General features: G+C 45.1%; 1 protein-coding gene across 1 annotated transcript in view; it reads right to left on the bottom strand.

The window, feature by feature from the left end:
- LOC137533433 (natural cytotoxicity triggering receptor 3-like) overlaps nucleotides 1-20,204 on the bottom strand; it is a 96,436-nt gene extending 76,232 nt beyond the window's left edge. Inside the window, exons 1-2 of the mRNA XM_068254824.1 lie at nucleotides 20,159-20,204; nucleotides 16,307-16,666 (exon numbers count right to left, since the gene is read on the bottom strand). Of these exons, the coding sequence (XP_068110925.1) occupies nucleotides 16,307-16,666; nucleotides 20,159-20,204 (406 nt within the window). The remainder of the gene's footprint in view (nucleotides 1-16,306; nucleotides 16,667-20,158) is intronic.
- Between the last annotated feature and the right edge of the window lie 4,056 nt (nucleotides 20,205-24,260).

Below are 24,260 nucleotides of genomic sequence, written 5' to 3' on the forward strand. Positions count from 1 at the left end.
TACAAAAATATGCGTTGCCGCATATCTCTGCGTTCGTAATGCGGCAACACGTATTTTTGTATGCGTTGCGGCCCGCAATAACGCTAATTGCAGTTGGGCATGCGCAAAAAGCTACGCGTGGCCAGTCCTGACGGGCCTGTCGGCAAAAACGAAACTAGCTGGCAGCGGGGGACCAGAGGATTAGTGAGTGGCTGCGAGGGCACAGGACTGCTGCAGGGGGCTGGTAGAAGCCCCAGGTGAGTAAAACTCATTTTTTTTTTCTGGCTTCAGTGTCTCGTTAAGTTCCTCAGTTGCCCCCTTCTAGTGCTTCCAAGTAAGCTTGTACAGCTTCCATGTAGTGGCTGGATAATGTATTGGTTAGAAGCTCTGCCTTGGACATAGGCAACCTGGGATCAAATTGCAGCTCTTCCTGTTCAGTAACCCAGCACCTATTCAGTGTGAAGGCCTTGGTCAAGACTCCCTAACACTGCTACTGCCTATAGAGTGCATCCTAGTGGCTGCAGCTCTGTCGCTTTGAGTCCACCAGGGGAAAAGTACAATATAAATGTTCTGTGTCCTGTCCATTGCCTTACTATAGTGCCTTCATTGCCCCATCAGTGCAGTTTCTCCAACGACACTTTGTAGTGCCTTTCATTACCCCCCTGTATAGCCTGCATTTTTATTTTACCCAGTGCAGAGTATGACAGTGTGGCATGTAAGTATGTTTTACCTGTCCTGCCAGCACACTTCCTGCCCTCCAATCACTGTTCAGCTACCTGATGGCACCCAGCTTGCCCACATCATTCATAGCTCCCAACTGTCCCTCTTTTGGAGGGACAGTCCCTCTTCGGGAGCCCTGTCCCTCTGTACCTCTTTCCTCCTCATTTGTCCCTCTTTCTATGTATATATATATATATATATATATATATATATATATATATATATATATATATATTTCGCCACTAAAAATGTGTTTGATTGACTCTAAACTTTATTCCAATCCTTTAAATTGATATATTACTAATTTTAAAATGTTAATATAAAGGAAAATGAACCAGGGTAGAAAGAACCAGTGTGGTTTGAATTATAAAACATATTTTTCTCATGAAATCTTTATGGTATGCGTGACTAGGGGTATGACAGGGCGTGATTAGGGGTGTGGCAGGGGCGTGGCTTAAGTGTCCCTCTTTCTCATCTCAAAAAGTTGGGAGGTATGGCCTCGTGCTCTGCAGACAATACAGACACGTAACATGGGAATTTCTTGCAGGTGCATTGTGGGTATCAGATATCATATACACACATGCATGGTAACTGGAACCCTTGTCCTTAATCTGTTAATTTGCTTTTAATTTAATATCATTAACCTGATATTTTTTTTTCTTATTTTGTTTTCTTTATTAATGCTTCTGAATTGTTTGACTTCTTAAAGGACCACTGTCACGAAAAAGGTAGGATGTTAAAATCTGACAGAACCGAGGTTCTGGTTTTGGGCTAGTCCATCTCCTCATGAGGGATTCTCAGGGTTTTCTTTGTTTTCAACAGCATTTCCTGAACAGCAGTTGCAAAGTCTAACTGACAAAATAGTAAGTGAGTAGGGTGGCTGGCTGGTATCTTACTATTTTGACAGTTAAAGGGGAACTTCAGCCTAAACAAACATACTGCCATCAAGTTACATTAGTTATGTTAATTAGAATAGATAGGTAATATAATCTCTTACCCACCCTGTTTTAAAAGAACAGGCAAATGTTTGTGATTCATGGGGGCTGCCATCTTTGTCATGGGGGCAGCCATCTTTTTGGTTGAAAGGAGGTGACAAGGAGCAGAAGACACAGTTCCAACTGTCCTGTGTCCTGATTACCCCTCCCAGCTGCACACGCTAGGCTTCAAATGTCAAATTCAAAATGTAAAAAAAAAAATTGCACCAAAACAGCAGAACGAGAACAACATCAGAAATCCCATCATGCTTTGCACAGCATCAGGGGAAAAAAGCCCGGGCAGTTTTCTTCTGTGCAACTAAAAATGAGGCTTGTATAAGAGAAACAAAGTTCTGATGCTGTGAAACTGTTAAAGAAACACCAGGCCTTTTCAGTGCTGCTGAGTCGATTTTTAGTCCGGAGGTTCACTTTAAACTGCTGTTCAGGAAAGAAAAACAAAGAAAACCCTGAGAATCCCCCATGAGGAGATGGACTGGCCCAAAGCCTGTCGGTTCTGTCAGATTTTAACTGCCTACTTTTTTCGTGATAGTGGTCCTTTTAAACAGATTTTCAGATTTTTTTGTTTTTATTTTGCACACAAACTGCTGCTTTAACAATAAGTAGGGAAAGTCAAAACAGAAATTATGCTTTTTAAATTAACTATCATCCTTAAAGGGGACTTTTAACCCAGGATTGAACATCATCCCAATCAGTAGCTGATACCCCCTTTCCCATGAGAAATCTTTACCCTTTCTCTAATAGATCATCAGGAGGGTCTGTATGGCTGATATTGTGGTGAAACCCCTCCCACAGTGTGATGTCAGGACCATGGCCCTGACATTTTGATATCTGTGAACCTCCTTGCATTGTGGGAAATAGCGGCTTTTTCCAACTGCCAGTAATATCTCCCTCTGTGCATTGAACCCTCAGTAACAAACATTCCATATAGATCACCTGGCAGAACTAAAGATGTCTGTAATAAGATCGCTAGGGGCGTAGCAATAGGAGGTGCAGAGGTAGCAACCGCATCGGGGCACTTGGGCCAGAGGGCCCGGGCCCATTGGCAGGTTTTGGTGTGTCATATCAATTGTTATGTATAGAGTGCTTGGGGAGCCCCAATGTAAAACTTGCATCGGGGCCCACAGCTCCTTCGCTATGCCACTGAAGATCGCCCGTGAAACTGAAAAACACAAGGGCATCTGCAAATCGATAGAAATCGGGAGTACCCTTTAACACTAGTATAATCCGATTGCGATCCTATTTTGCCAAACACAAATGGCACTTAGGGGCGTACTCACAGCACACAAGCTGCACACTGACTACTTTACATTGTATCACAGTGTCATAACTTCAGTGCTGTCCCAGGAAAAGACATAATAATATTTTCAAAACTCATGTGAGGTGAGGTAACATACTGCATAGCTCCCAACTGTCCCTGTTTGGGAGCCCTGTCCCTCTGTCCCTCTTTCCTCCTCATTTCCTCCCCCTTTTCAGGACTTTGTCCCTCTTTCTATGTAAATATATACAGTATATTTCTCTACTACAAAATGTGTTTGACTATATATTACTAATTTTAAAATGTTAATATGAAGGAAAATGAACCAGGTTAGAAAGGACCGGTGTGGTTTGAATGATTAAACAACATATTTTTCTTATGAAATCTTTATGGTATGCGTGACTAGGGGTGTGACAGGGGCGTGATCAGGGGTGTGGCTTGAGTGTCCCTCTTTCTCATCTCAAAAAGTTGGGAGGTATGCATCATTCACTGATCTCACGTCATGATCAAGAGGCTTTTAGCCATCTGGCAGCATGGGGCCCAGCTATGATTGCAACCTATGCCACGCCTGATTCTATTCCACTGCCTATTTACACCAGTTGCACTGTGTGTCGTGAAAAAGAAAAAACAGCCAACAGGATTTTGGAGAGGAGGACATGATGTGAGGGCCATTCCTGTAAAAAACGTGGGGGCTGCTGCTGCACATGTGAGGGCTGCAGCTGTACACTACAGTATGTGGAGGAGGTTGCAGTACACAATGGGCTTGATTCACAAAGCGGTGCTAACCTACTTAGCACGTCTAAAGTCTTAAGGCGCGCTAACCAGGGTGCTAAGTAGGTTAGCACTGGTTTTCTCAATTGAGAAATCCGGTGCTAACCTACTTAGCACCCTGGTTAGCGCGCCTTAAGACTTTAGACGTGCTAAGTAGGTTAGCACCGCTTTGTGAATCAAGCCCAATGTGAGAGGTGTTGCTGTATACATTGTGAGGGTTGCTGCTGTGCACAATGTAAGGGCTGCTGCTGTACATGATGTGAGGGTGGTGGCTGCACATACTGTGAGGGCTGCTGCTGCACATGATGTGAGGGCTGCTGCTGCATAATTTTCGAGGGCTGCTGCTGCTGCACATGATGCGAGGGCTGCTGCTGCTGCACATGATGTGAGGGCTGCTGCACATGATGTGAAGGCTGCTGCTGCTGCTGCACATGATATGAGGGCTGCTGCTGCTGCACATGATGTGAGGGCAGCTGCTGCTGCACATGATGTGAGGGCTGCTGCTGCTGCACATGACATGATGTGGGGACTGCTGCTGCACATGATGTGGGGGCTGCTGCTGCATATGATATAGGGACAGTTGCTGCACATGATGTGGGGGCTGCTGCTGCACATGATGTGGGGGCTGCTGCTGCATATGTGGCAGGATTAAACTCAGACCTCCAAACAGCACAATAATAAGGCTGCCACTAGATGGAGCTCTGCTAGGATTGCAATGTTCTGAGGAGATCCAGGGCCTGAGGCTCATATTAAAGTTGGACATCAACTGAGCCACATGTCTGTGTCTCTCCTCTGTTTAAAACAGGTTAGTGTTGATAACTATAGGGAGAATATTAAGGTCTAGATAAAATATATTTGTTCCTGTTGCTATGTTAGCCTATGGGTTTGCCTATGCTAGTTCTTATAACTATAGGCAGAATATGTATGTCTAGATAGAATATACTTGTTCTTTACTGTGACAGCCTATTGGTTTTTCTAGTCTGTATATCATTGCATTATGCTGATAGTGATAAGATATTAAAGTTGGACATCAACTGAGCCACATGTCTGTGTCTCTCCTCTGTTTAAAACAGATGCTGCGGGCTGCATTGTGGCACTAGTCTGCACTTACACCACTGAACACTGGTAACATTTGGGGGCTCGGCCTGGGATGTAGAGATGGGAAGTTCGGATCTTTTCAATGATCCGGATGATTCGAATCGGATCATTGAAAAGATCCGGATCTTTGATCCGAATCTCGGATCATTTTACTACGGAAGCATTTCGGGGGTGAAATGACTAGCAGGAGAGGAGAAGGGGAGGGGGGTGGACACGCAGAGAAGGGGAGAAGATGGACAGAGTGCAGGGAGTGGACAGAGAAGGGAGGAGGGAGGAGCAGAGAGCAGAAATGTTTGTTTGCACACAATACCCACATGCTGCAATCATATGCTTTACATATATTTCACCTATATGTTCATCTGTGTACTTTGAATGTAAACGTAGCACAGTGAAAGAAAGCATTCCCCAAAGCATGATTCCCAGAAGATAAGTGCAGCTGTTTAGAGCGAGTGCAGGAGGAGGATCATATTGCCCTGCAATCACAGTGCCTGCAAAGTTACTGAGCTGTGCTGAGCTGAGCCAAAAGCTTCCAATGTGATCACTGTGCAGCACTACGGAACAGCCTGTAATGAGCAGCACGTTATAGCCAGTATGTGTGCTCTACACATCTGGCAGTGGCACCCATGTCCTCTCTACCTGTCCCTGCAAGGCTGGCTCCCCTGAGTCCCCTCCAACAGAGCGATCCATCTCTGCTCTGCTTCCAGGACCCCGTTGCCCGCTGAGAGGGGGCGTGTCGCTCCTGGCCCCGCCCCTTTTGCGATCCGAATCACTCATTTTGATGATTCGGATGATTCGACTCACAAAATAGATTCGGATCAAAGATCCGAATCGTTCATGATCCGGACAACACTACTGGGATGGTGTAATCATTGTGCAAGACAGTCACAGAGAGAAGCTGGCTATTACAGTAAAGCGAGAGAGGAAAGGCTTCAAGCAAGCTACACAGGCTCTATGATGGCTGACACTACTTCAGTGAAGAAGCTGCAGTGGCAGATCCAGAAGCTTCTGCACACATTAGCCTCAATTCACTAAGCTTATCTCCTGTCTTTAATGACGTTTCTAGAGTTATCACCATGGTGACGAGACATGCAGTATTCAGGAAACATTTTACCTCAGGCAAACCTAAAGTTACCTCTTCTGTCTTAAGTTAACTCTTCGATCCTTAAAATAACTCGAGAATTCTAAAGTTAAAGACAGGCTGTTAATTAACTGCGTGTGAAAATAACTACAGAGGAGGTAACTTAACTACAGAGGAGGTAATTTAACTACAGAGGAGGTAACGTAAGGAATGAAGAGATAAGATAACTCTCTTACTGTGTGGAGGTAAGTTTTCTCTTGCCTTATTATCTCCAGCATGATCTTAGTGAATCGAGGCCTTTGTCTGAGGAGCAGTTGCACTCACTTGCTGTGCAGATTCAGGGAGATGCTGGAAAAGAAGTTCCCCAAGCTACAGGTTCAAGTGAGCAGGAGATCTGTGAGTACATTCTGGAACACTTACAGGGAGAAGCAGTGTGCAGCATGGAGGACAGTGGGAAGGCATATCTGCTGCAGATAAAAGAACTGGCTGAGTCTTTGCTAGGAGAAATAAACTCTGACACTCCACATGTAAGTGGGGACAGAGAGCACAGCACAATTCATACAAAGGAGAGAACACTGCAAATGACAGAAAGTGGCTTTACATTAAAGGACTTAGCAGCTTACCTGCCAAGAAAAGAATTTAAAATTTATGGTGGTCAGATTTCAGACTGGGACTCTGAACTTACATATAGCAGTGTATGCAAACAGATTGATGAAGGTATACAAGAAAGATACTCAGACTCAGAAATCATCAGAACTGTGCTGAAAGCTGTGAAAGCAGGAACTTTTAAGGAAATGTTGGTAAACAAGGAGGATCTTTCTGTTGCAGAGCTGAAAAGGTTTTTGCGCTCACATCTCCAGGACAGGAGCAGCACTGATTTGTTCCAGGAACTGATGAATGCTAAACAGCATGATAAAGAAACTCCGCAGCAGTTTGTGTATAGAATTATGGGACTAAAGCAGAAAGTTTTGTGGTCTTCTCAACAAGTTGGTGCTGCAGTTACTTATGACAAGAACTTGGTGCAAGGAGTGTTTCTGCACACGCTATATCAGGGGTTAAGTGAGAAATATAGTGACATTAGAAGAGAGATTAAGCCATATATATCAGACTTATCGACAACTGATGATGTGCTCCTAGAAACAGTCACTAAGCTAGCCAGAATAGAAGCAGAGAGGCAAGTCAGATTAAGTGGCATAGGCAGATCCAAGCTGACTACCACAAATGTCATTCAGGCACAGGATGTAAGAGAGTCCATAAACCATGCTAGTGATACTCAAACCTCATTGGTAGAATTAACAGCACAAGTTGCTGCTCTTACAAAGAATGTACAATCTCTGCTACAGGCAGGTGCAGTAAAAAAGAATGAACCTGGGCCTGTGAAGGTTTTAAATGACAGTGTTAAAACCAAGACTGTTTATAAATGTAAACAATGTGTGCATGAAGGAAAAGATAAATGTTGGCATTGTTTTAAATGTGGTCAGGAAGGTCATAGTGCACGTGGCTGCATGAAACAGAAAAGGTTCTCGGGAAACGAGGAATGGTCACAGGTGAGGGACAACCAGTGACCAGTTCTCAAGACAAGTCCCAAATCATTACAAAACCCAGTGAAATGCCTCACCCACCAAAGAGTTGGGACAGAAGAAAAGTAGCCAGGCTTATAGGAAATAAATGCTTGCTTACTTGTAGTTTGGGAGGTGTGTCCACAAAAGTACTAGTTGACACAGGGTCCCAAATAAGTATTGTGGCTGCAAGCTGGATAAAACAATACCAAAAGCACACTACAGTACAGCCTATTGAAAAATTGTTAGGAGAAAATGAATGCTTAACAATTAAAGCTGCAAATGGTTCTGTTGTTCCTTATGATGGGTGGGTTGAGCTTGACCTGAACATTGAGAATAATGGGAAAAAGGTAACTATGTTTGTACCCATGCTAGTTAGCCAACACTGCTCGTTCACCCCAATCATAGGGTTTAATGCAATTGAAGAAATTATTAAAGAAAATGCTGACAGTTGTAACTCTGATCAAAGTAGCGTCACAATACTATTAAGTGAGGCATTGCATGTAAGGAAATGTAAAGCAAATGCTTTGGTGGGTCTTGTATTGTCATCCATTAGTAAAGATAATGAGTTGGTACGTAGCATATATACCGGTAGCCAAAGCATTAGGGTTCTGAAAGGAAAATCATGTGAGATTCTGTGTAATATTCGTTCCTGGCCTGGAGAGGATACAGTGCTGTTTGAGCCACTATTGCCCAGTCAATGTCCTGAGGGTCTGGAAGCGTTCCCTATACTTGTGAAGATGCACAGGGGGCGGACAAAACAGATAAAGATTCCTGTTCAGAACACCACTAAGCATACTGTATATATTCAACCAAGGACTGTGTTAGGCATGATCTACCCAATTATGGAAGAGATCTCTGTGAATGATATTAAATCTGCAAAACAAGCGGTACAGAAAAGAAGTAAGAATGCAGTATCCATGATGCAAGCAAAGGCCCAAAGCTCCCAGGGCAAGAAATGGAATCCGCCAGTAGATTTACAGCATCTCAATGAAGAAGAGCAGACACTTGCTAAGCAGATGTTGTTCAAGGAATCTGACATTTTTGCAAGAGAGGAGGGAGAGATTGGGTGTATTCCTAATCTGAATCTGCAGATTAATTTAAGAGACAAGATCCCAGTGCAGAAGTCCTACAACTCCATACCAAGACCATTATATCAGGAAGTAAAAGACTATATACTGAAGCTAATGAAGAGGGGGTGGATACGCAAGTCAAAATCATCTTACTCCTCACCTGTGGTATGTGTCCGAAAAAAAGATGGCAGCTTGAGACTGTGCATCGACTTCAGAGAGTTATATAAGAAGACTGTACCAGATAGGCATCCCTTACCACGAGTTCAAGATCTTCTAGATAATCTGAGTGGATTCTCATGGTTCTCTATTCTTGATCAGGGAAGTGCTTACCATCAAGGGTTTATCTCTGAAGAATCGAAGGCACATGACAGCATTTAGTACACCATGGGGGTTACATGAATGGGTGAGGATCCCTTTTGGCTTGATGAATGCCCCAGCAGCATTTCAAAGGTGCATGGAAGAGACTCTGGAAGGTCTGCGAGATGAATGTTGCTCCCCCTATCTAGATGATGTTCTGTGTTATTCTAAGACATTTCCAGAACATATTGAAGTTCTAAGAAAGATATTTCAGAAGATGCGTGCACATGGAATCAAGTTGAGACCAAATAAGTGTGAACTTTTCAAAAGAGAAGTGAGGTTCCTAGGAAGACTTGTGTCAGGCAATGGAATCCGAATGGACCCAAAGGATACAGAAGCAATTCAGGCAGTCAGAGAGAAAACACCAAGGACAGTGGGAGATGTGAGAAAACTATTAGGGTTCCTGAGTTATTACCGCTGCTTTATACAAAACTTCTCCCGAATTGCTAAACCTCTGTATGACCTGCTGCAAACAAAGAAGGAATCTAAGAAAATAAGTAAAAATGAAGTAGCAAATGAGAGACAGCATGTGAAGGCAGGAAGAACACAGCAGTTACCCTCAGGAACTTCAGTTCAGTGGACAGCAAAGCATCAGGAAACTGTTGACAAGATAATAGTGTTATTAACCAAACCTCCAATTCTTGCTTATCCAGACTTTAATCTGCCATTTATCTTGCATACTGATGCATCACAAGATGGGCTAGGTGCAGTGCTTTACCAACATCAGGAGAATAAACTACGTATTATTGGATTTGGTTCACGGACACTGACACCCACTGAAAAAAATTATCACCTGCACTCAGGGAAGCTGGAATTCTTAGCCTTGAAGTGGGCCATTTGTGATAAGTTTCGGGACTATCTGTACTATGCACCCTCATTCACTGTATTTACAGACAATAACCCACTGACCTATGTTCTCAGCTCAGCAAGACTAAATAGTGTGGGACACCGATGGGTAGGAGAGTTAGCTGATTTTCGTTTTGATATTAAATATCATCCAGGTAAGAAAAATGCAGATGCTGATACGTTGTCTAGAATGCCATTAAACACTGCTGAAGATGAAGACGAATTCATAAATGTGATCACACCACAGACTATCTCTGCTATATGGAAAGGAAGCAAGGCAGGGGTTGATGAAGCAGATCTTTGGGCCATGTCACTAGCCCTAGAACCACAAGTTGAAGAAAAATTTCAAGATATTGACCCTCAGGAAATTATTACAAAGGATAAGCTCAGAAGTGCTCAGTCAGAAGACAAAGCTATCCAAGTGGTAATGGATCTAAAAACGAAGAAGAAAGTTCCCTCAAAGCAAGACAAAAGGGGCCTGGACAGGAGAGAAAAAAAACTGAGTGTGAAAGATAACATCTTACTACGACAGAAGAAAATAGTGGTTCCAGAGAAATTAACTCCAATAGTGTTGAAACACTTACATAATGACATGGGCCACTGTGGAGCAGACAAAGTGATGCAGCTGGCAAGAGAAAGATTCTACTGGCCTTTCATGCAGAAACAGATAACAGACTATGTTACTAAAAGATGTAGCTGCCTCAAACAGAAGCACCCGACAGTACCGGACAGGGCACCTATGGGTTCTATCAACACAAGTGCTCCTTTTGAACTTGTCTCTGTGGATTTCCTTCACCTAGAGAAGAGCAGAGGTGGCTATGAATACATACTGGTAGTCATGGATCATTTCACCCGTTTTGCCCAGGCATATCCTACTCGAAACAAAGCAGGAAAAACAGCTGCAGAGAAGATTTTCGACAATTTCATCCCTATATTTGGATATCCTGAAAAATTACATCATGATCAAGGTAAAGAATTTGAGAACCACCTTTTTAGAAGGTTGAGACAGCTGTCTGGAATAGCCCATTCTAGGACAACACCGTACCATCCACAAGGCAACCCAGTTGAGAGACTGAACAGAACACTGTTACAAATGCTCCGGACTTTAGAAGAAGAGAAGAAAGCTCAGTGGAAAGAGTATCTACCACACATTGTTTATGCATATAACTGTACCAGGCATGATGCAACTGGCTACGCCCCTTACTACCTGCTATATGGTAGGTCACCTCGTCTACCAATAGATTTAATATTTGACCTGGATGATGAGAATGGAGTGGCATCACCTCAACACTATGCTGAGAAATGGGCGTTAAAAATGAAGGAAGCTTACAGAATTGCCTCTGAGAATAGCCAAAAGTCATCTCAAAAGGGGAAAAGGTACTATGACAGGCATGTCAAAGGAATTGCTCTGCAGCCTGGTGACCGTGTTCTTGTAAGAAATCTGTCAGAGCGGTGAGGGTCAGGAAAACTCCGCACCTACTGGGAAAAAGAAGTATGCAGGGTAATTGAACAGATAGGCCCAGAACATATTTATAAAGTTGAATCAGAGAAAGGTAATAAACCAACAAGGGTGATTCATCGCAATTTGCTGCTTCCTGTCAGAGATTTACCCCTAGAAAACAAACCAAAGGAATCACAGAAGAGAACTCACACCAGACCAGCAGCTAGAGTTAAAGTAAACAACAATTCAGAGAGCACAGAGTCAGATTCCTCAGATAAAGGCTATTACTACTGTCCTGAACTTTTCCAATACAGTGAGCAATGTGTTACTCCTCAGTTACGAGCTGAGGCTGAAGAATTTTATCCTAGGGACCATAATACCCCACAAGAACAACTGGAAAACCATCAATTGCCAGAGGAAAATGTTCAAGACCTGCCTGTGGAACTTACAGAAGAACAGCTGGAAAGCCACTGCCTATCAGATAAGGAAGTCCAAGACTTGCCTGTAGAATTAACAGAAGGGACTAGAGCACCATCTTTACAAAAAGCAAATTCACAATGTGACGAGGACACAGTTACACCAAATGTCCCTGAAGAACAGAGAAATGACAGTCCTCCCCAAAGAACAAGGAAACCAAAGGAGATTTTCACATATGAGACCCTTGGAAAACCCTCTTTTCAAAAATGGATTTAACAGCACTGTAATCACCCAGAGACAGAGAGGCCTATTGATATACCTTTAACAATGCCCTCATGTTCATACTTTTTGCCAGGAACATATGCAGATTGCTATGATCTGAACTATGATTAAATTTCATTCATGAAATGTCAGGAGACATTTATTTAAAGAGGGGGAGTGTGTGACAGGATTAAACTCAGACCTCCAAACAGCACAATAATAAGGCTGCCACTAGATGGAGCTCTGCTAGGATTGCAATGTTCTGAGGAGATCCAGGGCCTGAGGCTCATATTAAAGTTGGACATCAACTGAGCCACATGTCTGTGTCTCTCCTCTGTTTAAAACAGGTTAGTGTTGATAACTATAGGGAGAATATTAAGGTCTAGATAAAATATATTTGTTCCTGTTGCTATGTTAGCCTATGGGTTTGCCTATACTAGTTCTTATAACTATAGGCAGAATATGTATGTCTAGATAGAATATACTTGTTCTTTACTGTGACAGCCTATTGGTTTTTCTAGTCTGTATATCATTGCATTATGCTGATAGTGATAAGATATTAAAGTTGGACATCAACTGAGCCACATGTCTGTGTCTCTCCTCTGTTTAAAACAGATGCTGCGGGCTGCATTGTGGCACTAGTCTGCACTTACACCTCTGAACACTGGTAACACATATGATGTAGGGACAGTTGCTGCACATGATGTGGGGGCAGCTGCTGCACATGATGTGGGGGCTGCTGCTGCACATGATGTGGGGGCTGCTGCTGCACATGATGTGGGGGCTGCTGCTGCACATGATGTGGGGGCTGCTGCTGCACATCAAAATCAGAATCAGAATCAGAATTCGTTTATTTCGCCAAGCACGGTTGCACCGTGCCCGGAATTAGGTTTGGCACGTTGATTGGCAAGAAAGAGTTGTACAAACAGACAGGAATAAAAACAGCATAACAAGAGTGCAGCAGAACAATACAACAGATACAGGAGTAATATAACATTTGCAGTAGGTCAGTTGCGGGTCTAGCAGGGACAGCAGCGTGTAGCAGAAGATAATTCTAGTACGACCTAGGCAAGGCAGTAAACAGAGTAAACAGAGCGGCCGCAGCCGAAGTCAGATATTAGTCCGGTAGATGGCTATAGGGGCGGTCAGCGGAATGGGCAGAGTTCAAGACACTGACGGCCGTGGGGAAAAAAGTGTTCATACGCCTAGTAGTCTTAGCAGGGATGGACCGAAACCTCCGGCCCAGTTTGAGTCGAGTGAAGAGACTGTGGCCAGGGTGAGAGGGGTCGCCCACAATTTTCATTGCTCTATTTCGCAGTCTAGTGTTATAGATGAGATCTAGAGGGGGAAGAGGTTTCCCAATAATCCTCTCCGCTGAGCTGATGACCCTCTGGAGTTTGTATCTGTCGCTGGCGGTGCAGCTAGCGAACCAGACCAGGATGGATGAGCAGAGGACTGACTCGATCGTAGCAGAGTAGAAGGACCTCAGAAGATCATGGGCCATGCCAAACTTCTTAAGTTGGCGAAGGAAGAAGAGTCTTTGCTGTGCCTTCTTCTGGGTCATGGTAGTGTTTGCCCTCCAGGTCAGGTCAGCAGAGATGGATGTGGGGGCTGCTGCTGCACATGATGTGGGGGCTGCTGCTGCACATGATGTGGGGGCTGCTGCTGCACATGATGTGGGGGCTGCTGCTGCATATGATGTGGGGGCTGCTGCATATGATGTGGGGGCTGCTGCATATGATGTGGGGACAGCTGCTGCATACGATGTGGGGACAGCTGCTGCATATGATGTGGGGGCTGCTGCTGCATATGATGTGGGGGCTGCTGCTGCACATGATGTGGGGGCTGCTGCTGCACATGATGTGGGGGCTGCTGCTGCACATGATGTGGGGGCTGCTGCTGCACATGATGTGGGGGCTGCTGCTGCATATGATGTGGGGGCTGCTGCATATGATGTGGTGGCTGCTGCATATGATGTGGGGGCTGCTGCATATGATGTGGGGGCTGCTGCTGCATATGATGTGGGGACAGCTGCTGCATATGATGTGGGGGCTGCTGCTGCATATGATGTGGGGGCTGCTGCTGCACATGATGGGGGGGCAGCTGCTGGAGAGATACGCAAAGAGCGCAGTTCTCTTAAGTGAGAATGGCTGCGACTGACAGAAGTGACGGCCGGTTCCAGAGCTGCAGACAGCGGAGGACGGCGTCGTCGGAGCGATCCGAGCTTATGGGGCTGGAAGAAGCCCCAGGTATGTATCAAACTTTTTTATTTTCTTCAGCTCTGGTTTCCCTTAATGCTTTTTCAGGTCTATGGCTAACAGTATCAGAGGCAGTGGATAAGGATAAGCAGGATAGCCAGGCAATGTGCATTGTTTAAATGGAAATACATATGTCAGCCTCCATGTGTCTTTCACCTTTGGTATCCTTTGAAACTCAGAGCAATGCAGTTGGCAGAAACAAGACTATAAAGCTGAGGAATTCCCAGCAATGTACTCAGGGTCCCCAACCGTCCCGGATTCGTCGGGACGGTCATGGGTTGGGGGAGGGGTCCCGCTGTCCTGGGATACCCCCCCTTGTGTCCCGGCAGGCAGAGGTGAGGCGTGAGGAGAGAAAGAAAAGATCGAGGCACCAGCCGCAAAACAGTGTACTAATGCGGTGGGGAGCAGAGCCGACATCACTCCTTCCTCCCTCCCTCCCTCTCCATCATGGCCCCCCTCGTGAGTCCCTATCATGAAATGGAGAGATCGTGCGCAGCGGCCAGCGGGTGTTCAGTTTACATGCTGTTCGGTGACCGGCTTCCTACTTCCGTTTTCCGCGAAACAGGAAGTAGGAAGCCGTCCGCTGGAACGGTATGTAAACTAAACACCCGCTGGCCGCTGCACACGATCTCTCCATTTCATGATGGGGACTCACGAGGGGGTCATGATGGAGAGGGAGGGAGGGAGGAAGGAGTGATGTCCACTCTGCTCCCCGCTGCATTAGTACACTGTTTTGCGGCTGGTGCCTCGATCTTTTCTTTCCTCTTCTGCCCAATACCCCTGGCTACGTATACTGGGGACATATAGCCCTGGCTACATATACTGGGGACATATACCCCTGGCTACATATACTGGGGATATATACCCCTGACTACATATACTGGCCACATATACCCCTGACTACATATACTGGCCACATATACCCCTGACTACATATACTGGCCACATATACCCCTGACTACATATACTGGCCACATATACCCCTGGCTACATATACTGGGCACATATAGCCCTGGCTACATATACTGGGCACATATAGCCCTGGCTACATATACTGGGGACATATACCCCTGGCTACATATACTGGGCAAATATACCCCTGCCTACATATACTGGGGACATATACCCCTGCCTACATATACTGGGGACATATACCCCTGCCTACATATACTGGGCACATATACCCCCTGGCTACATATACTGGGGACATATACCCCCTGGCTACATATACTGGGGACATATACCCCTGCCTACATATACTGGGCACATATACCTCCTGGCTACATATACTGGGGACATATACCCCTGGCTACATATACTGGGGACATATACCCCCTGGCTACATATACTGGGGACATATACCCCTGCCTACATATACTGGGCACATATACCCCCTGGCTACATATACTGGGGACATATACCCCTGGCTACATATACTGGGGACATATACACCTGGCTACATATACTGGGGACATATACCCCTGGCTACATATACTGGGGACATATACCCCTGGCTACATATACTGGGGACATATACCCCTGGCTACATATACTGGGGACATATACCCCTGCCTACATATACTGGGGACATATACCCCTGGCTACATATACTGGGCACATATACCCCTGTCTACATATACTGGGCACATATACCCTTGGCTACATATACTGGGGACATATACCCCTGGCCTACATATACTGGGACATATACCCCTGCCTACATATACTGGGACATATACCCCTGCCTACATATACTGGGCACATATACCCCTGGCTACATATACTGGGGACATATACACCTGACTACATATACCATAGCTCCCGACTGTCCCTTTTTTGGAGGGGCAGTCCCTCTTTCACCCTCATTTGTCCCTCTTTCAATGTAAATATATATATTTCTATACTAAAAATGTTTGATTGACTCTAAACTTTATTCCCATCCTTTAAATTGATATAATACTAATTTTAAAATGTTACTATGAAGTAAAATGAACCAGGATAGAAAGGACCAGTGTGGTTTGAATTATAAAACAACATTTTTCTTATGAAATCTTTATGGTATGCGTGAATAGAGGCGTAGTGAGGGCGTGGCCAGGGGTGTGGCAGGGGCATGGCTTAAGTGTCCCTTTTTCTCATCTCAAAAAGTTGAAAAAAGTTGGGAGGTATGTGTACTCCATGCTGTGCAATTCACCTCTCACCTGCTGTCACATTGAGGAATGTCCCGGTCCCGTTTCCAGATACTTGTCTTCCGCTGTGGAAGGTCACCTCACAGTAATACATCGCTGTGTCTGAGAGAACCACACTTTGCAGGGTAATGGCGGCTGATCTGCCTTCAATGAACTGATTCACATCTGTTCTGGAGATCCTTCCAGTATAGTCAGGGTTAGTATCAGACACCTCCAGGCTAGTCTTCACTAAGTGTCTGTACCACTTGTAGGTTCCAATGGTATAAATTTCCTCTCCGCTGATATTGTAGTTACACGGTAATGTGACTGAGCTGCCCTCTGTACCGTATATTACCGGAGTCTGGAAGACCTGGATTGTCTGTGATAGAAATCCTGACAAAGACAGGAAATAGTCACCTCTACACCAGGAAGACAGAGGAAGATGCTCTACACAACTTCATTCTTTTCTACTGATAAGTCACCAGACATCCACAATCCAAGATTCCTCTGTTCAGTGGAAACTCATTAAAATTCCACATAGGCCCTTCACAATGTACTCTGCAGACCATCCACTTTGTATAAAGACTAGTGATGATTGTAAGCAGCTAATTAGGATTATATGAAATTTTGCATACATAATTACGATTTGTAAATTCAATTGATTTCGTAGAATAACTTTGTAAATTTTCGTGTACTTTTCACGTAATTTAATGCCGACTTTAGCAGCGAATAGCAACCCCCCCCCCCATACCTTCTATTATCACCAAAATTGCTACATATGCTAAGGGTAATAGTGGATACAAGTCTAAAAATAATTTTTCAAAAAGACCATCAGATATTTGATTTTCAAAATGCAAAGAAAAATGATTTTTAAACTCAGAAAAAAGACAGTTTAAAAACCATTTTTCCTTTGCAAGTTCTTTTTGAATAATTATTTTTTGCCTTGTACATACCCAGAAATTTTGGTGATCATAACATGTATGGGGGCTTTCCTACTAACTGCCAGTTGGCATGAAAATTGCTCTGAATTTTTAATTACACAAAATTACAGATGGATTGCGTTTACATGTGAAATTAATTTTCACGAAAATTAGCATTACAATTTTGCATCGTAATTGCGAATTGCGATGTGAAATTACGATTACGCAAATCACTAATAGAGACGCTCATTATATATAGCACAGACCCCACCATGTCCAGTACAGATCAGACATCTCTACTATGTACAAAACAGACCCTCATCATGTTCTGTGCTGCGTACGCTTATGTACGCTGCCGCAGAGCTGGGCGCAGGGTGAGCACAATGACGGCTTACCCTGCTACTTTTCCCCCTCCGAGTCGTCGCAATTCGGAGGGAGGTGTAAAAGCCACATTACCCTTATGCACCCTGCGCGCTATAACATCAGTGCTATGGTGGCGGCTAGTTTCGGCGCTGAGTGCCGTAAGCTGCAACCACCTGTTTCTTCTGTGCAGCCCATCTACTATGTACAGCACACACTCTCACCATGTAGAGTCCAGACCACTTATCTCCACCAGATCCCACCCAACACTATGCACAGTGCAGATCATTCACCATGTATTGTAGCCTTCTCTATATTCAGCACAGAATCCGCCAGTTACAGTACAGAACTCACCTGTATACAGGACAGACAGTACAGACAACCCCCCTCCACAGTCTTCCTCATTATATACAATGCCAACCACCTAACATGTTCCCTGCAAGCTGTTTGATGTGTGCAATGATAACAACTAGAGTTGGGCCGAACCTCCGATTTTAGGTTCGCGAACCGGGTTCGCGAACTTCCGCGGAAGGTTCGGTTCGCGTTAAAGTTCCCGAACCGCAATAGACTTCAATGGGGATGCGAACCTTGAAAAAAAAAAAAAATTATGCTGGCCACAAAAGTGATGGAAAAGATGTTTCAAGAGGTCTAACACCTGGAGGGGGGCATGGCGGAGTGGGATACATGCCAAAAGTCCCAGGGAAAAATCTGGATTTGACGCAAAGCAGCGTTTTAAGGGCAGAAATCACATTGAATGCTAAATGACAGGCCTAAAGTGCTTTAAAACATCTTGCATGTGTATACATCAATCAGGTAGTGTAATTAAGGTACTGCTTTACACTGACACACCAAACTCACCGTGTAACGCACCGCAAACAGCTGTTTGTGTAGTGACGGCAGTGGCGGGTTCACTGAACAGAACAGGTATACAGTGGCGGGTTCACTGAACAGAACAGGAATACAGTGGCGGGTTCACTGAACAGAACAGGTATACAGTGGCGGGTTCACTGAACAGAACAGGTATACAGTGGCGGGTTCACTGAACAGAACAGGTATGCAGTGGCGGGTTCACTGAACAGAACAGGTATGCAGTGGCGGGTTCACTGAACAGAACAGGTATGCAGTGGCAGGTTCACAGAACAGGTATGCAGTGGTGGGTTCACTGAACAGGTATGCAGTGGTGGGTTCACAGAACAGGTATGCAGTGGTGGGTTCACTGAACAGGTATGCAGTGGTGGGTTCACAGTACAGGTATGCAGTGGTGGGTTCACAGAACAGGCATGCAGTGGTGGGTTCACAGAACAGGTATGCAGTGGTGGGTTCACAGTACAGGTATGCAGTGGTGGGTTCACAGAACAGGTATGCAGTGGTGGGTTCACAGAACAGGTATGCAGTGGTGGGTTCACAGTACAGGTATGCAGTGGTGGGTTCACAGAACAGGTATGCAGTGGTGGGTTCACAGAACAGGTATGCAGTGGCAGGTTCACTGAACAGGTATGCAGTGGTGGGTTCACAGAACAGGTATGCAGTGGTGGTTTCACAGAACAGGTATGCAGTGGTGGGTTCACTGAACAGGTATGCAGTGGTGGGTTCACAGAACAGGTATGCAGTGGTGGATTCACAGAACAGGTATGCAGTGGTGGGTTCACAGAACAGGTATGCAGTGGTGGGTTCACAGAACAGGTATGCAGTGGCAGGTTCACTGAACAGGTATGCAGTGGTGGGTTCACAGAACAGGTATGCAGTGGTGGGTTCACAGTACAGGTATGCAGTGGCAGGTTCACTGAACAGGTATGCAGTGGTGGGTTCACAGAACAGGTATGCAGTGGTGGGTTCACAGAACAGGTATGCAGTGGTGGGTTCACTGAACAGGTATGCAGTGGTGGGTTCACAGAACAGGTATGCAGTGGTGGGTTCACAGAACAGGTATGCAGTGGCAGGTTCACTGAACAGGTATGCAGTGGTGGGTTCACAGAACAGGTATGCAGTGGTGGGTTCACAGAACAGGTATGCAGTGGTGGGTTCACTGAACAGGTATGCAGTGGTGGGTTCACAGAACAGGTATGCAGTGGTGGATTCACAGAACAGGTATGCAGTGGTGGGTTCACAGAACAGGTATGCAGTGGCAGGTTCACTGAACAGGTATGTAGTGGTGGGTTCACAGAACAGGTATGCAGTGGTGGGTTCACAGAACAGGTATGCAGCCAGGGACAAGCTAAGCCTAACTAATCTTTCCCTATGAGAGAGTGTGCAGCAGCTCGCCCTACTCTAACTAATGCAGGCACACGAGTGACCGTAATGGTCGCCGCTGCCTGCCTTTTAGTAGGGGGGGAGTGGCTCCAGGGGCTAGTGTAGCCTAATTGGCTACACTGGGCCTGCTGACTGTGATGTAGAGGGTCAAAGTTGACCCTCCATGGTGCATTATGGGGCGAACCGAACTTCCGCAAACGTTTGCCTGCGGGACGCGAACGCGAACCACGGAAGTTCGCATGGAACCGTTCGCAGGCGAACCGTTCAGCCCAACTCTAATAACAACCCCTCACCCACACACACACACACACATACCTTCATGTACAGTACAGAGCATCCATCACGATCATCTCACCTGGCATCACCGACAGTATCAGCAGCAGCACTGTCACACCGCCCATCATTGCTCTGTACTGTGCACACCGACTACACTGCAGTGTGCTCTGCTCAGGAAGTGATCAGTGCAGAGGAACCGAAATGTCAAAACATAACTGGTCTGCCCTGAGAAAGAGAAACTTCTGCTGCACAGTATCAAAGCAATATCTAATAATGCTATTATTATTATTATTATCCTCTATAATAATCTCCCTGTGTCCCTGCGTCATGCTGTCCCTGTGTAGCTGGGTCCATGCTTTTTGCTACTGCGCATGTGTGCAGCACGGACCCAGCCTCAGAGAGACAGGAGGACAGGGCCAGGGAGCCGGGCGGACGTGTGAGCGGCAGCCAGGTGTGTGCGCGGGTGCGCGCGTGTGTAACCCGATTTATCTGTTAGCACCAGGCACCCGGCTGAGTCGAATCCACCAGACACGGACGCAGATGAACTTATCAAAGATTTATTCTTGACCTAACAATGGTCACTGTAGAATTGAATCAACCAAATACACTTCAATGTCACAACACACTTTCCTTGCACATCAAAGGTCAAATAATACAATCTCCTGGTCTTCACAGTCGGTGCACCAGTAAAAGCTGTGGAATAAAAAGGTTAGTTACATACAAAGTATTTGAGCTACAAAAGGTCTTCTTGTACAACAATCCACTTTACAGCATATACAATACACAGTACCGTTGTTGAGCGTGGGCTGGGGGTAAGGGGCTGGTCTACTGAGCAATTCAGTTCAGTTCCTAAACAGTTCTCAGTCCCTTCTAACCAAGTCCAAGCTATATTGCTCAGCAAAACCTTGGGGAAACTCGTGACAGTTCTTGAGATGGTACTGAACAATTAACAGTTTTGCTGGTTGGTCCCGAGTAGGACGTTCAACTTGTTCACAGATCTGTTAGGCTCTTTACTCTTTGTATGGTAACACTCAATTCACTCTACCTCCAATACCTCCCCTTGGGATAGGGCCTCCCAAAATAATAAACAAAATAAAATATAAATCAAATAATCAGAAAGGGTTAGGACAAAATAAAAGTAAATAAAATAAAATATAACGTGACCGATGACCCCTCTATACCATCAATATCACCCTCCTACAATATAAAATTTGTTTAAGTGCACTTTGACTTCAAGGCTGAATAAGCTCTAATTTAGAGTTGATGCAAAACCTGTACTTCAACTTAGTTGACTCTGTAGTTTAATCAGGTATCACCTGGTTTCTCCTGCAGCACACTTCAGTATCACAAGATGCAATGTAACTCCTCCTCCACTTATCTTCTTTAATACTGTTAAGTTCACTTTAAATCTCAAACTCTCGGTAATTCTGCAGAACACATCAATTGAAGAACTTATATCTTTAACTTCTGACTTAAAACGGACTTGACAGGAACAATGTCTCTTTATATAACAGGACTTAATGCAAGCGGGGGCTGGGTCAGCTGTGCGGGTACTTTAGGAAGGTTACTTATGTCTCAACAGCAGCAAGGCCTGAACACTCAATGCACTTCTTATAATCAATAGTAACTTCACTTAGCACAATGTCTCTGCTTGTGGATAGTTTTCTCACACTAGCAGTCTCTACTAACACCACCTTAGAACAGAATTGGCCTCTTCAGGTGCTAGGTTGCTAACTTCAACAAGCCTCCGCTGAACACTGGCTACTAACTGAACACACTCTGTGGCTTGTAGTTGGCACTCAGGCCTGTACTCATCTGTCTGTTGCCTCCGGGCCTCTGGTCACTGTCCAAACTGCTGCCACTGTCCTTACTGGCTTTGCGCTGGTCATTGTATGGCCGTCGGTTCCCCTCTCACTCTCCGGGCGACTGCTACGGCCTCTCACTTGGTCTGTCTTCCTTCCAATCCACAACGTAAGCTCCTTCTTTCTCCACACTCTGGTGCACTCTGTCTGGCCTCAGCCAGGTCCCTCCGCCTACACCCTTCTAAATCCGCCCCCTGGCGCCTGCGCATAGCTTCTGACAGGCTGTGCGGGGCTTCTGGAAAGTTCCAGCAAGTTGCCCTGCTTTGCATACTCTGGTCGCTTAGCAACAGTCTATGTGACCATGCTGGCGCTTACACTCCTCTCCCATGCACCGTTTTAGTTCCACAACCTGGCGTCTAAGGCTTAAAGGTGCCACACACATAAAAATACATTAGCAATTTGTAACCCTCTTTTTTGGGGGTTACACGTGCGCAGTAACATGCGGTAGGGGCAGCGAGAAACATAGACCTAGAGCCCATTTTTAAACGGGCTTGGGTCTGCTAGTTATTTTATATTAATTCTAAAATGCTTACTTTTAGCAATATCAAAATGCACAAGTCAGAGTCCGCTCTGCTGGCCTTGATTCCCTGGACAGTTTGGTTTCCTGTGCAGGTTGCGTAGTTCAGTCCAGGGAGAAGAGGCCTTTTTGTCAGTTTGCAAGGTTGACTGATTTGCATCTACTTATCTTGCAATCTGCTTGTCTGCTTCCTTTGAAGGTTTTCAGTATAAATGTCACTTCCTCCCAGAATTCCTTGCTCGTCATAGTTTCTGTCTAGTGAGACTAACCTTAGAGCCACAGCCTCTTTGTATCTTGTTGCGAATATTCTAGGGTAGTTAATTCTTGGGGAGTGCACTTTGCACTCCTATTAGTGCAGTCAGGTTTGTGTATAATTTGTACTGCTTAGTCTTGTCTTGTCTTGTCCTTGCGATTGTACTATCTCCAGCGGTGGCTGATAGTAAATCGTTCTGTCCTGTTCCTAGACCGCATTCCGCATTCGCTCTAGCGTTAGAGGCGGTGGATCTCCCTTGTCTGAGTCTTGGAGTATATCCTTGGCAGCGGTTGCTATTGGTTACTCCTTCAGTCTGTTTTGTCTAGAACGAACGCTTACTGTTGTCTGGTGTTAGACAACCGATTAGCAAGCGTTCCCCCCTTGTCTGTATCTTGGAGTATAACCTTGGCAGCGGATGCTATTAGTTACTCCTTCAGTCTGTTTTGTCTGGAGCGAACGCTTGCTGTTGTCTGGTGTTAGGCAACCGATTAGCAAGTGTCCTCGCTATCTGTTTGTCTTTGTTTTCCGTGTTCATTTGTTAGTCAGGGTTAGTACATTTTGTCACTGTTGCGCTTAACGTGCGGTGACCGTGCTATTAACGTGCTTGCCACTGTTGCGCATAACGTGTGGTGACCACGTTTAGTTAGTTCATTTGTTATTTTCCTTGGCGTTCAGATTGTAGTTATTTGCTGTGTCTTCCTTTACTCAATTCATGCTCTGTCTTTACTCGGTCTGGTGTTGCCGATAGCAATCGCTTTTCTTGCGATTGGCCTTCTCACTCTGGTCTGTTCTGTTGTGATATGTCTACCATCGCTGGGTGGCGACTAGATTGGTAGTCATTCATATAATCTGTCTCTGTTCTTGCCTTCTTTTGAGTTGCTACTTGTTTAGATTACCTGGTGTTGCTTTATCGTGCCATTTCAATCTGGCATCTGTGGATGTACAAAGGATTGGTTCCTCTGTACTCCACAGCTCCACCTGCTGGTTGGAATTCCCATCTACAAATATATACTGGGTACTTTGCTTCTGTGATTGTGGGGATTTCCATCTGCTTCAGCGCACGTGGTGTGTGCTGACTGGAAATCACCCCCAGATCATTACATTATGACGAGCCCAACCGAAATTCCCAGTGTAGAGGGAATTTCTGAATTGTACAATTTTGTGCATTATGGTTCTTTTGTCTTTAAAAGATTTAAGACGCTGAACTCCGAAACCAGAGATGAGTTTATATCAGAATTTTTGAGATTTCTGGCGAATCCTGAATTTCAGGCCACTGAAATTTCCACTTGGGGTGCTCAGATTGCTTGCAATCTTCTCCAAGGGGATCTGTTTGTGTGGGCTGATAAATGGGCTAAACACTGGAATCTGATACATAACCCTTGCAGATTTCTTGCTCATTAATTTTCTTGTAAACTTGAAATTCCTATGTCATGCTATTTCAATGAGTTTTTTCCTACAGTGCAAACTGCTGATCCAATTGGTTCATGCAGTACCACTCAGTCATTACCATATTCCAATGAGTTAATGGCTCAATCTGTTGATTCATTAA

Source organism: Hyperolius riggenbachi, chromosome 9 (genome assembly GCF_040937935.1).
Source record: "Hyperolius riggenbachi isolate aHypRig1 chromosome 9, aHypRig1.pri, whole genome shotgun sequence".
NCBI classification, from domain to species: domain Eukaryota; kingdom Metazoa; phylum Chordata; class Amphibia; order Anura; family Hyperoliidae; genus Hyperolius; species Hyperolius riggenbachi.